This window comes from Nerophis lumbriciformis, linkage group LG20 (assembly GCF_033978685.3).
Source record: "Nerophis lumbriciformis linkage group LG20, RoL_Nlum_v2.1, whole genome shotgun sequence".
Taxonomy (NCBI): domain Eukaryota; kingdom Metazoa; phylum Chordata; class Actinopteri; order Syngnathiformes; family Syngnathidae; genus Nerophis; species Nerophis lumbriciformis.
The window spans coordinates 12,227,949-12,246,469 of record NC_084567.2 but is presented as its reverse complement, the minus strand read 5'-3'; the positions used below and the strand labels follow the sequence as shown (position 1 = coordinate 12,246,469).

General features: G+C 36.2%; 1 protein-coding gene across 2 annotated transcripts; it reads left to right on the top strand.

Annotated features, from left to right (window-relative positions):
• Positions 1–8,552: 8,552 nt before the first annotated feature.
• Positions 8,553–18,204, top strand: LOC133619426 (protein SET). Of its 2 annotated transcripts, none has more exons than XM_061980431.2 (8): positions 8,553–9,068; positions 9,928–9,985; positions 11,661–11,803; positions 14,346–14,449; positions 14,517–14,630; positions 14,694–14,864; positions 14,942–15,073; positions 17,440–18,204. In XM_061980431.2, exons 1-8 carry the CDS (start codon positions 8,996–8,998, stop codon positions 17,461–17,463), a joined length of 819 nt encoding a protein of 272 aa, XP_061836415.1. In that variant the 5' UTR covers positions 8,553–8,995; the 3' UTR covers positions 17,464–18,204. The 2 variants fall into 2 exon arrangements, with proteins under 2 accessions (XP_061836415.1, XP_061836416.1); XM_061980432.1 differs by lacking the exon at positions 8,553–9,068 and adding an exon at positions 9,540–9,775.
• Positions 18,205–18,521: the final 317 nt, after the last annotated feature.

The following is an 18,521-nucleotide window of genomic DNA, read 5'->3' as shown; positions in this document are numbered from 1 at the left end:
AGGGGGGGGGGGGGAGATGATGATGATGATGATGAAGAAGATGCAAGTCCCAGCCATTGGACGCTGCAGGAGCACATGTTCACACGCCCTCCCTCATCCTCTTCACTGGCCACTTGATTAGGTACACCAGACCACGCAACACACCTGTAAAAAGATGTTTTCATTACTGCTGCTTTGACATCATTTTACGTGTACACCCTCACATAGTGCATTTATTGTATATGTACAAACGTTTGTACTTCTGAGGTAGCAACTTGTCCAGGGTGTACCCCGCCTTCCGCCCGAATGCAGCTGAGATAGGCTCCAGCACCCCCCGCGACCCCAAAAGGGACAAGTGGTAGAAAATGGATGGATGGATGGATGTTAGCATGCTAATGTTGTACATCATTTTACGTGTACACCTTCACATAGTGCATTTATTGGATATGTACTTCTTGACGTATTTTATGTTAGCATGCTAATGTTTTAGGTATACAGATAGTGCATTTTAATACTTTTTGACGTTTCTTCTATTAGCATGCTAATGTTTTATACTAGCTTTTTAGCAAATTTTGCATGTTTGAACCTAAAAATCATGAATTTTGATACTTGGCGCCATCTTGACGTCTCTCATGTTAGCATGCTAAAGTTTTATGCTAGCTGTTCAGTTAGTTTTCTATCTTTACACCTAAAAATAGTGCAATTTACTATTTCCTTTTATCCGGTCACCTTGCTAGCATGCTAACATTTTATGATAGCTTCTTAGCTAATTTTGTATGTTTAAACCTAAAAGTCATGATTTTTGATACTTTGCGCGATCTTGGAAGTATGCTAGCGTCTCATATAATAATTGCATGCATTTCATGCTAGCTTTGAAGCTAATTTTGTATCTTTACACCTACAAATAGTGCATTTCGGTATTTCCTTTTATCCGGTCACCTACTAGCATGCTAATGTTTTATGCTAGCTTTTTAGCTAATTGTGTATATTTAAACCTAAAAATCATGATTTTTGATACTTGGCGCCATCTTGGAAGTATGTTAACGTCTTTTATATTAGTATGCTAAAGTTTTATTGAGCTTTTTCAGCTAATTTTGTATCTTTACCCCTACAAATAGTGCATTTTCATACTTGCCGCCATCTTGACGTGGCTTATGTTATAATGCTAACGTTTTATGCTAGCTGTTCCGCTAATTTTGTATTTTTACACCTACAAATAGTGGATTTTCATACTTGACTCCATCTTGACTTTTCTTATATTAGCATGCTAACATTAGTATGATAACGTTTTCTGGTAGCTTTTTAGCTAATTTTGTATGTTTAAACCTGAAAATCATGATATTTGATACTTGGCGCCATGCTGGAAGTATGCTAACGTCTCATATATTGATTAGCATGCTGACATGTTATGCTAACTGTTAGGCAAATGTAGTATCTTTACACCTACAAATAGTGCATTTAGGTATTTCCTCTTATCCGGTAACCTGCTAGCATGCTAACGTCTTATGCTAGCTTTTTAGCTAATTTTGTTTGTTTAAACCTAATAACGATGATTTTTGATAAATGGCGCCATCTTGGAAGTATGCTAACGTCTCTTATATTAGCATCCTAAAGTTGTATGCTAGCTTTACAGCTAATGTTTATCTTTACACCCACAAATAGAACATTTTGGTATTTCCTCTTAATCGGTCACGTTACAAAATATGCTTTTTTGTACCTTTTTCACTTCGATAGCAAACAAAAAAGTGTGTTATGGTCAATATCGTTACCTATTTTTATGTAATATTTGTGTACGTTATTTTGCATCATCTTTCAAATAGTAAAATAACAATGCTCATTAAACATAGTCACGTTTTTGTCGCTATTTTTTAGAATAAGCCTGCATCTTATTCTAAAGATATTATTACAAAACATAAAAAGTGGACATACAGGTGAAATGTAACAATAAAAAGTTGCAATGTTGACTCTACTAACACAAAGTGTTTTTTTCTTTAAAACTGTCATTACTCAAAAAATAATAATTAATCAAAATCAATGTTAGCATGCTAATGTTGTACATCATTTTAAGTGTACACCTTCACATTAAATATCACACTGTAATCTTTTGGGAGCAAAATATTGCATATTTTGTGTTTTGCCTTATAAAAATAAATTTTTCAATCACAAAAATGGCATAATACACAAAAACCCGTTAAGAAAAAACAAAACTTAAAATCGACAAATAGATCTGAAGTTCATTGAGATTCAAGGGTTGAAAGTTTAAAAAAAAAAAGAAGTACAATGTATGACCTTTTTTGAACATTTTTATTAGTGTGGCCCTTTTCGGTCCCTAAGAATGTTAGTGGAATTTTTTTTTTTTTAAAGCTGTCATTGCTCAAAAAATAATAATTATATTCAAATCAATGTTATTATGGATTAATTAATTTTGAGATTGAGGTGTTGAAAGTAAAACAATTGTATGAATTTAACTTTTATAAGTGGGACCCTTTTGGTTTTAACTGTCATAGCTCAAAATCAAAATTGTTATGGATTATTGACATATTCAAGGCTCCAAATACTTCACATTCAAATATTAATAAATACTTTTGGAATTTTTTCAGGGGGGAAATATAGCATATTTTGCGTTTTTGCCATCAAGGCAGCGTTTTTGACTAATAAAAACGTATAATCAATGGATGGATTTGAAGTTGATCTAGAAATTTAAGCATGTAAATTAAAAAAAATGTATGACCTCTTTTGAACACTTTTATAAGTGAGACCCTTTTGGGTCCCCAAGAATTTTAGTGGATTTTTTTTTTTTAAACTGCCAAAGCTCAAAATCAAAGTTGTTATGATTTATTGACCTATTCAAGGCTCCAAATACTTCACATTCATATATTCTATTTTTTGATTTTTTTTTAGGGGGGAACATTAGCATATTTTGTGTTTTTGCCATCAAGGCAACAATTTTTGACAAGAATAACAAAAACAAATAATAAAAACTTATAATCAATGGATGGATTTTGAGTTGATCTAGAAATTTAAGCATGTAAATAAAACAAATGTATGACCTCTTTTGAACACTTTTATTAGTGTGGCCCTTTTTGGTTCCCTTAGATTTTAGTGAGATGTTTTTTATTTCATGTCATTTCTCAAAAAATATTCCAAATAAAATCAATGTTATGAATTATTGATCTATTTAAGTTCCCGCCGAGTCTCACATCAAATATTCCTCTTTGAATAATTTGTGGAGGGAAATATTGCATATTTTGTGTTTTTAGCTATCAAAAACAAAGCTTTTAACAAAAAGGGGTATTAAACACAAAAAAATATAAAAAAACAAACTTAAAATCGACAAATAGATCTGAAGTTGATTGAGAATTAAGCGTTGAAAGTTTATAAAAAGAAGTAAAATGCATGAACTTTTTTGAACATTTTTATTAGCGTGGCCCTTTTGGATCCCTAAGAATTTTACTGAGATTTTATTTTAAAGCTGTCATTGCTCAAAAAATAATAATTAAATTAAAATCAATGTTGTTATGAATTAATACATTTTGAGTTTGAGGTGTTGAAAGAAAAAAAAAAAGTATGAATTAAACTTTTATAAGTGGCACCCTTTTAGGTCCCCAATAATTTTAGTGGATTTTTTTTTTTAACTGTCATAGCTCAAAATCAAAGTTGTTATGAATTATTGACGTATTCAAGACTCCAAATACTTTACATTCAAATATTCAACTTTTGGAATTTTTTTAGGGGGGAAATATAGCATATTTTGTGTTTTTGCCATAAAGGCAGCATTTGTTGACAATAAAAACAAAATCAAATAATAAAAACTTATTATCAATGGATGGATTTGGAGTTGATTTAGAAATTTAAGCATGTAAATAAAATAAAAAGTATAACCTCTTTTGAACACTTTTATTAGTGTGGCCCTTTTGGGTGCCTTGGAATTTTAGTGAGATGTTTTTAAGACAGTCAGTTCCCAAAAAATAGTTAAAATCAAATCAACGTTGTTATGAATTATTGATCTACTTAAGTTCCCTCTTTAAATATTTTGTAGGGGATGTATTGCATAGTTTGTGTTTTTAACCAGAAAAAAACAAGGGTTTTAACAAAAAGGGCATAAAACAGTAAACCTAATATGGACAATTTGATCCAGATATTTGAATTGATATTTTTTAATTAATATAAGACTAATTTGTTACATTTTTAAACCTAAAAATCATGATTTTTGATACTTGGCGCCATGTTGGAAATGTTCTAACGTCTCATATATTGATTAGCATGCTGACATTTATGCTAACTGTTAAGCTAATGTTGTATCTTTACACCTACAAATAGTGCATTTAGGTATTTCCTCTTATCCGGTCACCAGCTAGCATGCTAACGTTTATGCTAGCTTTTCTTTTTTAGCTAATTTTGTATGTTTAAACCAAAATAAAATCTGGATTTTTGATGATTGGCGCCAACTTGGAAGTATGCTACCGTCTCTTATATTAGCATGGTCACTACTGCCTAGTTTCTCTTGTTATATTCTTATTTTATTGTTATATTTTTATTCTCATTGTTGTTTTTTATTTTTATTGTTATTGTAATATTTTTCTATTTTGTTTCCATTTATACCACCAACATTTACTTTTTAAATTTGATCTCAATTCTGTACTCTGCTGCTGGAATTTTAATTTTCCTGAGGGAACTCGCCTAAAGAAATCAATAAAGTACTCTCTATCTATGCTAAAGTGTTATGCTTTTATCTTAACACCCACAAATAGAGCATTTTGGTATTTCCACTTATGCGGTCACGGGAACCAAGTTGAAGGAAGCCCTAAAGGGGAAAATAATCTTTATATTTTATTGGTTTTAGAGCAGTGGTTCTTAACCGGGGTTCGATGGAACCCTAGGGGTTCGGTGAGTCGGGCTCAGGGGTTCGGCGAAGGTCAAGACACACCCGACTCATCGTGTAAATAAAAACTTCTCCCTATCGACGTATTACAGAAACGGCAACAGTAGAAGTCACACTGATTTGCAGGTGTGTAATTTGTTGTGAGTTTATGCACTGTGTTGGTTTTGTTCTTTGAACAAGGTGATGTTCATACACGGTTCATTTTATGCACCAGTAAAAAAAACATGGTAACACTTTAGTATGGGGAACATATTCACCATTAATTAGTTGCTTATTAGCATGCAAATTAGGAACATATTGGCTCTTAACTAGTCATTATTAAGTACTTATTAATGCCCTATTCTGCATGGGCTTATTATAAGCCTAACCCTAACCAAATAACTCTAAATTAAGTCTTTGTTACTTAGAATATGTTCCCCTAGTGTCCAAAAAACTCTAAATTAAGTCTTTGATACTTAGAATATGTTCCCCATACTAAATGTTACCAAAAACATATAACTTTGTCTTGAATTTGAAAAAAAACCCAAAACATTTTATTTTTCACTAAAGAAGGGTTCGGTGAATGCGCATATGAATCTGGTGGGGTTCGGTACCTCCAACAAGGTTAAGAACTACTGTTTTAGAGATATAAAACATGTGGCCCTCCCCTGCTGTATTGTACTGTGCCGGTGTACCTAATGAAGTGTCTGCCGCTGCCACCGCCAAATGAAAATTAATTTAAAAAACCCGAGCAAGACATTAAAAATGTCATTATAATGTTGTTATGGTAATTATTTGTGTCAAATGTACGCCATTGGCGTTTTTAAACCGCACTCTTGTCATGAAAGCTTGCCGTGTTTTTCCCGCCATATCAAAGCGGAGAGAGACGATGGCGACGCCATAAAGGACAAAAATGTTGAACATGATGATATAATGTTACATATTTGTAGTTTGTGGCGTTGTCCCGCATTAGAATGTCTGACTTTCCGCATCTGAACCAGGGGATGGGTCAAATGCAGAGGTTAATTTCACCACACCTAGTGTGTGTGTGACAATCATTGGTACTTTAACTTTTAACTTTGAAAATAGTGCAATTTACTATTTCCTTTTATCCGGTCACCTGCTAGCATGCTAACATTATGATAGCATTTTAGCCAATTTTGTATGTTTAAACCTAAAAGTCATGATTTTTGATACTTGGTGCGATCTTGGAAGTATGCTCATGTCTTTTATATTAGCATGCTCAAGTTTTATGCTAGCCTTACAGCTAATGTTTTATCTGTACACCCACAAATAGAGCATTTTGGTATTTCCTCTTATCCGGTCACGTGCTAGCACGCTAACGTTTTATAGCTAATTTTGTATCTTTAACCCTAAACGTGGTTTGTTGTACTCGGTGCTGTCGAGGACCACACGTTCACACACCCTCCCTCGCCGGCAACATTCTCAGGGAATGGAATTTGTCCCTGAACGTATCAAAACGTATGTTTGTTTTTTGTGTATACAAAGCAGATACAACATGTACTGCAACTATAACATAAAGCTCTTTAAAAAATAGTCAAGTTTTTGTCGCTATTTTTAGAATAAGCCCGCATAATCTTTATATTTGATTGGTTTTAGAGATAATTTGAAAAAATGGCCCCCGCATGTTTGGTTTTGTTCAGTGTGGCCCTCCCCTGCTATATTGTACTGTGCCAGTGTACCTAATGAAGTGTCTCTTTGAGCAGACGTCATGTCTGCAGTTGCCACCGCCAAATGAAAATGAATTAAAAAACTTAAAAATGTCATTATAATGTGGTTGTGATCATTATTTGTGTCAAATGGACGCCAACAATGGCGTCTTTTAAACTGCACTCTTGTCATGAAAACTCGGCGCGTGTTTCCCGCCATAAGCGTATCAAAGCGGGGAGACGATGGCGACGCCATAAAGGACAAAAATGTTAAACATGATGATATAATGATACATATATGTAGCATGCTAACGTTTTATGCTAGTTTTTTTAGCTAATTTAGTATGTTTAAACCTAAAAATCGTGATTTTTGATACTTGGCGCCATCTTGGAAATATACTGTGTTATGCTCGCTTTACAGCTAATGTTTTATCTTTACACCCACAAATAGAGTATGTTGGTATTTCCTCTTATCCGGTCACGGGACTCAAATTGAAGGGAAATATAATATATTTTTTTTTTATTGGTTTTAGAGATAATATGAAAAAATGGCCCCTGCATGCTTGATTTTTTTCAGTGTGGCCCTGTTGTATTGTAGTGTGCCGGTGTACCTAATGAAGTGTCTCTTTGAGGAGACGTCATGTCTGCCGCTGCCACCGCCAAATGAAAATTAATTAAAAAACTTAAAAATGTCATTATAATGTGGTTATGATCATTATTTGTGTCAAATGGACGCCAACAATGGCGTCTTTTAAACCGCACTCTTGTCATGAAAGCTCGGCGCGTTTCCCGCCATAAGCGTATCAAAGCGGGGAGACGATGGCGACGCCATAAAGGACAAAAATGTTAAACATGATGATATAATGATACATATATGTAGCATGCTAACGTTTTATGCTAGCTTTTTTAGCTAATTTTGTATGTTTAAACCTAAAAATCGTGATTTTTGATACTTGGCGCCATCTTGGAAATATACTGTGTTATGCTCGCTTTACAGCTAATGTTTTATCTTTACACCCACAAATAGAGTATGTTGGTATTTCCTCTTATCCGGTCACGGGACTCAAATTGAAGGGAAATATAATATATATATTTTTTTATTGGTTTTAACGATAATATGAAAAAATGTCCCCCGCATGCTTGATTTTTTTCAGTGTGGCCCTGTTGTATTGTAGTGTGCCGGTGTACCTAATGAAGTGTCTCTTTGAGGAGACGTCATGTCTGCCGCTGCCACCGCCAAATGAAAATGAATTAAAAAACTTAAAAATATTATTATAATGTGGTTATGATCATTATTTGTGTCAAATGGACGCCAACAATGGCGTCTTTTAAACCGCACTCTTGTCATGAAAGAGTCTTGTCGGCGCGTGTTTCCCGCCAAAAGCGTATCAAAGCGGGGAGACGATGGCGACGCCATAAAGGACCAAAATGTTGAACATGATGATCAAATGATAGATATTTGTAGCATGCTAACATTTAGTGCTAGCTTTTTTAGCTAATTTTGTATGTTTAAACCTAAAAATCATGATTTTTGATACTTGGCGCCATCTTGGAAGTATGCTAACGTCTTTTATATTAGCATGCTAAAGTGTTATGCTAGCTTTACAGCTAATGTTTTATCTTTACAGCCACAAAAAGAGCATGTTGGTATTTCCTGAAGGGAGCCCTAAAGGGGAATATAATCTTTATATTTTATTGGTTTTAGAGATAATATGAAAAAATGGCCCCGTATGCTTGATTTTTTCAGTGTGGCCCTGTTGTATTGTAGTGTGCCGGTGTACCTAATGAAGTGTCTCTTTGAGGAGACGTCATGTCTGCCGCTGCCACCGCCAAATGAAAATTAATTAAAAAACTTAAACATGTAATTATAATGTGGTTATGATCATTATTTGTGTCAAATTGACGCAAACAATGGCGTCTTTTAAACCGCACTCTTGTCATGAAAGCTCGGCGCGTTTTTCCCGCCATAAGCATATCAAAGATGGCGACGCCATAAAGGACTAAAATGTCGAACATGATGATATAATGATAGATATTTGTAGTTTGTGGCGTCGTCCCGCATTAGAATGTCTGACGTTCCGCATCTTTTTTTGTAAGTGCGCAAGTGCTCGTCGGCGCCGCTCCGCGACGGGAAAAAAAAACTAAAAAAGGCGTTTTTGCCGTTAAAAAGCCCCGCAGCCTTCGCCCGGTGACGCTGGTTTATGCCCAGTGTGCTTCGGCGTCAACGCGGGTGACATTGGGGCGAAGAGACGCGGTGAAAGCGGCAACTTTGGCGTCGAGCGAGGAGACCTACTTCTAGAGGCGGAGCTCTCCATCGCCGCCTTCGCTTCCTCCTCCGGCGGCGGAAGCAGCAGTAGCAAGCAAGCTAGCCAGCCTCCAGCAGCACGTTGCTACTTGACGTCGCTCCTGCAACCGGGAGAACAAGACACGCTCCTTCGCTTCTCTCTGCGAACGCCTCCGAAAGTCCACCCAGCTTCGAGACAACATGTCGGCCTCGGCGGCGAAAGTCAGTAAAAAGGAGCTCAACTCGAACCACGACGGCGCGGACGAGACCTCCGGTAAGGCGAATGGCGGCCCTCCCGTGTCCTGTCCAGCGCCATTTTCACGTTCTTCTCCAACACAAAGTGGCGGGAACGGAACGTGCCCTTTTCTCCACAATACTCGCGCGGCTCGTTTTTGTTCCGCTTTTAGCGACGCTTTCTTTGCTTTGTGTTCGACCTTCGAGCGTTTTACGCCGAGCTAGCTTTGTTAGCTAGTTGTTAGCCGGGCGGCCATGTTAGCTTGGCGTTATTAGCATCATTTATCTGCACGCCGTTAGCTTGGCGTTATTAGCATCATTTTTTGTGTGCGGCTCGGCTCGCAAAAGTCCCACAAACTTACAAAAACATCACCGCGGCCCTTTGTGACGTTTTAGAGACACCAAAAGGCTTTCGCGCGTAGCCCGGCCGTGTTGTTGTTGTAACGTTCCCCGACGCCATTGACGACGTTTTTTTGTTGTGTTTTAAAGCAAAAATATTTTTTCATCCCCCCTCACTGGCAGGGCAGTAATAGTCGGTTTATGTGCTTATATAACGCGTCTAGCGAGCACTTGGAGTCCATTCAGGTTCGCTTCGGAGCTTCTCACGCTGCTTTGCCCCACATTTGAACCACGCGGCCTCGGCAGGAAACAAGGAGCCTAAGCCGCCACAAGTGCTGCCATTGGCCGCTCGGAGCACCGCAGCATCCATCACCGCCACACAAATGTTGCTAGCTGCCGCTTTTAACCGTAAATGTCCCATCGTTTACTAACTATAGATCCGTTGGAGAGGAGACTGTGGGCAAAACAAGCGCTCCTCCATTCATTCTGGAGCGTTCTATTGTCATCCAGAAGATGAAATAATGGGAATTAAATCCAACTGTTTTGTTCTGCCCCCACAGAGAAAGAGCAACAAGAAGCAATCGAACACATTGATGAGGTTCAAAATGAAATTGACAGGTAATTTTGTTTTATTGAGAAACACGTGACTATATTTGATGTGATAGGATGCATATATCGACGCTCATTTTGTATAGTAGAGGTGGGTCGTAATCCACTTTAGTACCAATTATTGTTTTTACCTATTCTTTTAAACCCAAATAAAACATGTGAAATATATTTTAAGCAAATACTATAATCTGAATCGACATAACAATTAGTTTTTTTTATTAATTTCAATGGTTTCACAAATTAAGAAAATATCTTGTCCTTAAACAGGACCCCTTTTTATAAAATAAAATACAGTGAATATCACATTCGTTGTGTGTGTATATATAAATATTAATATATGTATGTGTTTTTATATATATGGGTTTATATATATATAGACTTTTTATTGTCATTCAAATTTGAACTTTACAGCACAGATAAGAACGAAATATCGTTACATAAACTCATGGTAGTCTAATGTGTGTGTGTGTGTGTGTGTGTGTGTGTGTGTGTGTATATATATATGTATGTGTGTGTATATATATGTATCCATATATATATATATATATATATATATGTATATATGTATGTATATATATGTGTGTGTATGTATATATATGTGTGTGTGTGTGTGTATATAAAAATGTGTGTGTGTATATATATATGTGTGTGTGTGTATATATATATATGTGTGAGTGTATGTATATATATATTTATATGTGTGTGTGTGTGTGTGTGTATGTATATGTATGTATGTGTATATATATGTATGTTTGTATATATATGTGTGTGTGTGTGTGTTTTACTCACAAAAAACATAATACTGTAGTGTCCATCCATCCATTTTCTACCGCTTGTCCCTTTCGGGGTGGCGGGGGGGTCTCAGGGAACAATTCCAAACCAATCCCATCCCAGCAACACTGTAAACAGCAAAGTAATTGACAATATATATATATATACATACATATATATGTTTTATATAAATGCAGAATTAAAAATATACATATAATAGTTTTTTTTAGAGTAGGGGTGTTCAAAGCCGAATTTTATTTCATACTGTAAGGGACAGTGCATATGTTAGAAAATGGCACAAACCAGAGTCATGAGAAACAGCCGACATCTTCAAACTGATTACTTATAATATGTCGCCAATATTAAAGTTTTGTCTTTAGATGTGCATCTTTTTCTGGCATTTCTTCCCAAAATGGTGACTTTTCAGTATTCGCTGCTTGACGGACAAAGTTTTTAGAGTACAGGGGTGTGAGTGTTTTTTGTACTATTGTTTAATATTTAATAGTTAGTTTTCCCCTTCCCCTTATTTGCATACAATTGTTGAGCAAAATAAATTCAAGAGTGTAAAATATGTCAACAAAAACTACTTTTGGCTCCCATTTAAACCCTCTGCCAATAGTTTATGTACATTTTCAAATATTTTTGAACAACATATACAATGGAAAGACCAGTATGACCACCACAGATGGGATCAACAGTGCCTCTGCTGGTCACAACCAAGTAGTGCACTCTTTTTGTACAGAAAGTATATCATTATTAGTACCATTTCTCTAATGGAATTTCAGTCTTAATTTTGCACAAATCATGTAATTTCAACCAGGATTAATGCAAGACCATTTTGTTTTGAGATCATTTGAGTTTTTCAGACTGAAGGTGAGCGAGCAGGACTCATGGTGTGCGATCTTGTGTTCAGGTTGAACGAGCAGGCCAGCGAGGAGATCCTGAAAGTAGAACAGAAATACAACAAACTTCGTCAGCCGTTCTTTCAGAAGCGATCAGAACTGATCGCCAAAATCCCCAACTTTTGGGTCACCACATTTGTCAACCATCCGCAAGGTAAGGACCGGGTCGTGTGGGCGCGTGACGTTTTAGAGTGGTATCTGCTAACAAGTTAGCATTCTAAAGAGACAGCATCATATAAGAAAATATATGACTTTGCTGTTAAGCTACAAAATTGGCTAAATATGGTAGCATGCTAATGTTAACATGCTAACAAATTAGCATTCTAAAAAGATGTGTAAGTAAATATGACTTATAGTTTAGTTGCAAAATTGGCTAAAATTATAGCATGCTAACATGTTAGCGTGCTAAAAATAGTATCACACGGCGTGTAACATGACTGTTGTATAGCTACAAAATTGGCTAAGATTGTAGCAATTCTAAAAGGATAGCGTCCTTTAAGAAAATGTGACTTTTAGATGTATAGCTACGAAATTGGCTAAAAAGTTAGCAGTATAAAGAGACAGCGTCCATGTAAGAAAATATGACTGCTGATTAGTTACAAACTATGACTCAATTGTATAGCTACAAAATTGGCGAAAATGGTAGCATGCTAACTTGTTAGCATTCTAAAAAGATAGTCATGTAAGAAAAATATTTTTAGATGTGTAGCTACAAAATTGGCTAAAAAGTTAGCAGTATAAAGAGACAGCGTCCATGTAAGAAAATATGACTGCTGATTAGTTACAAAATATGACTCAATTGTATAGCTACAAAATTGGCGAAAATGGTAGCATGCTAACTTGTTAGTATTTTAAAGGGACAGTGACGTGTAAGAGAATATGACTTTGCTGTTTAGCTACAAAATTGGTTAAAATGGTAGCATGCTAGAAAGTTAGCGTGCTAAAAAATATTATGAAACAAAATGTGGCTTTTCGTTGAATTGCTACAAAATTGGCTAATATGGTAGCATGCTCACGTTAGAATGGTAGCGACTTAGTAACAATGTATGACAAAATTGGCTAAAATAATAGCATGCTAACATGTTAGCGTGCTAAAAATAATATCACACGACATGTAACAATGTATGACTCAGTTGTATAGCTACAAAATTGTTGCAAGCTAATGTTGGCATGGTAACATGTTAGCGTGGTGTAAGCAAATGTGACTTTGATGTATAGCTAGGAAATTGGCTAAAATGTTAGCACGCTAATGTTAGCATTTTAAAGAGACAGCGTCATGTAAGAAAATGTATGACTTTGCTGTTTAGCTACAAAATTAGCATGCTAGAAAGTTAGCATGCTAAAAAATGGTATGTACCGTATTTTCCGCACCATAAGCCGCCCTGGGTTATAAGCCGCGCCTTCAATGAACGGCATATTTCAAAACTTTGTCCACCTATAAACCGCCCCGTGTTATAAGCCGCATCTAACTGCGCTAAAGGGAATGTCAAAAAAACAGTCAGATAGGTCAGTCAAACTTTAATAATATATTAAAAACCAGCGTTCTAACAACTCTGTTCACTCCCAAAATGTACGGTAATGTGCAAATGTGCAATCACAAACATAGTAAAATTCAAAATAGTGCCGAGCAATAGCAACATCAATAACTTAATGTTGCTCGAACGTTAATGTCACAACACACAAAATAAACATAACACTCACTTTCTGAAGTTATTCTTCATTCATAAATCCCTCGAATTCTTCTCCTTCGGTGTCCGAATTAAAAAGTTGGGCGAATACGGGATCCAAAATGGCCGGCTCCGTCTCATCGGAGTCAGTGTCGCTGTTGTTGTCCAGCATTTCTGTGAATCCTGCCTTCCGGAAAGCTCGGACCACAGTTGTGACCGAAATATCCGCCCAGGCATTTACGATCCACTGGCAGATGTTGGCGTATGTCGTCCGGCGCTGTCTCCCTGTCTTAGTGAAGGTGTGTTCGCCTTCGGTCATCCATTGTTCCCACGCCGTTCGCAGTCGTGCTTTAAATGCCCTGTTGACACCAATATCGAGCGGTTGGAGTTCTTTGGTTAATCCACCCGGAATGACGGCGAGTGTTGTATTTGTGTGCTTGACTTGTTATTTCCGTGTTCTTCGGCATGACTTATTGCCTTAAGTTTAAATTCTGCGTTATACGCGTGTCGCTTAGTAGGAGCCATTTTGTGGTCTTTACAGATGTAAACACACAAAGGAAATGAAACGTAATACCCGCACGCTGCTTCTTCTACGGGGGCGGGTGGTTGCTTACCGTAGAAGAAGCGCTTCCTCTTCTACGGGGGCGGGTGCTTACCTTGGCAGTTGCTTACCATAGAAGAAGCGCTTCCTCTTCTACGGGGAAAAAAGATGGCGGCTGTTTATCGTAGTTGCGAGACCAAAACTTTATGAAAATAAATATTTATATTAATCCATATATAAGGCGCACCGGGTTATAAGCCGCACTGTCAGCTTTTGTGAAAATTTGTGGTTTTTAGGTGCGGCTTATAGTGCGGAAAATACGGTAACATATTTTTATGACTTAGTTGTATTGCTACACAATTGGCTAATATGGTAGCATGCCAACTTTAGCATGTTAACATGCTCACAAGTTAGCATTCTAAAAAGATGGTGTCATGTAAGAAAATATGACTATTAGTTAGAAAAGTGAAGGTGTGTTCCTGGTGCAGTATCCGCCCTACTGGGGGAGGAAGATGAAGAAGCGCTTCACTACCTGAGCCGAGTGGAGGTGACAGAGTTTGAAGACATAAAGTCGGGTTACAGAATAGATTTTGTAAGTATTCCTCCTCCGTTTTGTCCGCACGCCAAACCAAGTCTTCATGGCCCTTCTGTCCTTGCAGTATTTTGATGAAAACCCGTACTTCGAAAACAAAGTACTTTCCAAAGAGTTCCACCTGAATGAGAGCGGAGACCCGTCTTCAAAGTCGACAGAAATCAAATGGAAGTCAGGAAAGGTAAGTCCAGCCTTGTTTTGCCGCCCTAAGACGGGCTCTGACGCTTGTGTCCTCGCCACCCAGGACCTGACCAAGCGCTCCAGCCAGACACAGAACAAAGCGGGGAGGAAGCGGCAACACGAAGAGCCCGACAGCTTCTTCACCTGGTTCACCGACCACGCTGACGCCGGCGCCGACGAGCTGGGCGAGGTCATCAAGGACGACATCTGGCCCAACCCCCTGCAGTACTACCTGGTACGCCCTCCCTCTCTCCCGTACACCTCACCCTTCATGTGGGGAGACTGTACTAACGAGCCGAACGGCGTCCGCAGGTTCCCGACATGGACGACGAAGAGGGCGAAGGCGAGGAGGACGAAGAGGATGAGGAGGGTCTGGAGGACATCGACGAGGAGGGTGATGAGGATGGAGAGGACGATGAAGAGGATGACGGGGAAGATGGAGAGGTAGTGAATAATTGAAATGCAGTACTCATCTCCAACCAGGGGTGGTGCCTGTTGGTGAAGTCTTAGTACTACTGCCCAACATGTATCACCTTTCTACTACAGACTTAGTACTACTGTCCAACATGTATCACCTTTCTACTACAGTCTTAGTACTACTATGCAACATGTATCACATTTCTACTACAGACTTTGTACTACTGTCCAACATGTATCACCTTTCTTCTACAGTCTTATACTACTGCCCAACATGTATCACCTTTCTACTACAGTCTTAGTACTACTGCCCAACATGTATCACCTTTCTACTACAGTCTTAGTACTACTGCCCAACATGTATCACCTTTCTACTACAGGCTTAGTACTACTGCCCAACATGTATCACCATCAAAGGGTTTTATAAAAAAATGATGGCTGTAAAAAGAATTAAAAAGCATACGTTTGATGTCTAGAGGCCTTAGAAAAGAATGTGGTGAAATTTCACGTGCTGTCCCTGCCATTGAAGGCAGCTCAACAAAGCAACTTCTGCTGACGTCACCAAAACTGACAGCTGCTGCTACCAATACAGAAATATACCTTCTCAGACTTAACGGTCCTGTGAGCCAAATTCTAACTCACTAGAGTAAATGTCAACTATTGGAGATGATCTACAATGTTGTTTATGCAGACAATTGTAATTGTAGATGCAGTAGGATGTGAGCAGTTGCATTACATTTGGTGATAAATCCTTTATTAGATACTTGTCAATATTTACTACATACGACCACCTTTTTACCAAATAACTTGTATTTTTAACTACAGTATATCCACGTTTTAGTAAATACCCCAAACTACTTTTTAATATTTCATGCATATATCCTATCTTTTTAGTAAACCCCAAATTACTTTTAAATATTTAAAAAATATATCCACCTTTTTTAGTAAATGACCCAAAATACTTTTAAATATTTCATACATATATCCATATTTTTAGTAAACCCCACATTACTTTTAAATATTAAAAAAATATATCCACCTTTTTTACTAAATGCTCCAAAATACTTAAAATACTTCGTACATATACACACATTTCATACCACTATCCAACTTTTTTAGTAAATATTTTTAAATATTTTATAAACGCACATTTTGTAGTAAATACTTTTAATTTCATACCTCTTATCCAACTTTTTTTTAGTAAATACTTTAAAATATTTGATACATATACACACTTTTTAGTAAATTATTTTAATTTCATACCTCTATCCAACTTTTTTAGTAAATATTTTTAAATATTTCATATACACACATTTTGTAGTAAATACTTTTAATTTCATACCTCTATCCAACTTTTTTAGTAAATATTTTTAAATATTTCATATACACACATTTTGTAGTAAATACTTTTAATTTCATACCTCTAGCCAACTTTTTTTGTAAATATTTCATACATATACGCACATTTTTTAGTAAGCACTTCTAAATATTTCATACACATACACTTACGAAATATTTTTTAATATTTCATACATATACGCACATTTTTTAGCAAATACTTTTAAATATTACATACATACATCCAACTTGTATAGTAAATATTTTTAAACACTTCATACATATATACACCATTTTTTAGTAAATATTTTTAAATATTTCATACATATACACTTTTTTTGTAAATATTTTTAAATATTCATACATCTACACACATTTTTTTAGTAAATATTTTTAAGTATTTCATACCTCTATTCAACTTTTTTTAGTAAATACTTTTAAATATTTGATACATATACACATTTTTCAGTAAATATTTTTAATTTCATACCTCTATCCAACTTTGTTAGTATTTTTTATATATATATATATTTCATTTAGGCACATTTTTTTGGTAATTTTTTTTTAATATTTCATACCTCTATCCAACTTTTTTAGTAAATACTTTTAAATATTTGATACATAACACATTTCTTAAATATTTCATACCTCTATCCAACTTTTTTAGTAAATGCTTTGAAATATTTCATACATATACACACATTTCTTGGTAAATACTTAAAAATATATCATACATCTATCTAACTTTAATTTCATACATATAGACACATTTCTTAGTAAAACATATTTCATACCTCTCTCCAACTTTTGTAGTAAATACTTTTAAATATTACATATATACACAAATTTTTTTTGTAAATGTTTAAATATTTCATTCATACGTACAGACATTTTTTTAGTAAATATTTTTAAATATTTCACACCTATACACATTTTTTAGTAAATAATTTTATATCTTACATATACACACACATTTTTCAGTAAATAATTGTAAATATTTTATACATATATCCATCTTTTTAGTAAGTACTTAAAAATAATAATTTGTGTTCCAGGACGACGAGGGAGAAGACGACTGAAAGCGATGAAGAAGCCCGCCCTCCTCACCTTTCTATTCCCTATTTGGTTAACTCATGTTCGGGAGCAAAGGTTTATTTTTATTTTTGGTTTAGCTTTTTTGTTTTTTTTTTGTTTTTTAAGTCCATGCGTGCTTCATCCGACACTCTGAAGCCCCTTCTTCACTTGCGGGTGCCACATCTGTTTTTTCTTTGACTGGTCTAAAGGCCCACGGCACTCAGCCCTCAATTGTGAGTCCATCCCAGGGTCACCTGATGAGTGATAATAAAACTAGAATTTGAAGACGCGCGACACCCAAATAAATCCTCCTGGTTGACTAAAGCCATGTTGTAGTGACCTAGCACTAGCAGACCTCACCAGTTTTCTTTCACTTGGGGCGTGGATGCCGTGAAAAGAAGAGAACTTTTCCCCCCACGTGGTTAACAAGTGTCGGCTCATTCCTTTGTCATGTAGGGCTCCTCCTGGGGGTTATTTTGACGCCATTTCTGTGGGACTTTTTTGTTTTCATTGTATTGTTTTACAGATCCATTGAATTTGAAATGACATTTTTAATAAAGAACAAAAAGGGTAAAAAAAAAAAAAAAAAAACTAAAACCACAACCAAGCTTGTAAATTTTGGCCCCCACTCGCTTCATGAAAAGTTTGTCATTTAAATCACCTTCCTTTTTCTCCTGGGGGGAAAGAAAGTGTTTAAAGTTTGAGGTGTAAACTTGCTTTGTTTCAATAATAAAAGGTAACGTGTACACGCGTGTGGACGTGGAATGTTGCACGTGTCAGCTGGTGAAGGACCCAAAGTGGTCCCAAAGAGACCCGACAGTGGTTTTGAATAACTAAAAAAAAATCTGCTTATGTCGACATTTGTCTGAGGACTGACTCAAGTCCTGGTCCCTTATGTTGTACTTGTTACTAAAAAAAAACCAGTTTTAGTTGACATTCAGGGTCCCAAAGAGACCCAAAAGTGGTTTTGAATAACCCCAAAAAATCTGCGTATGTTGACATTTGTGAGAACTGACTCAACTGGTCTACCATGTTCTTGTTACTAGAAAAGTGCCAGTTTTAG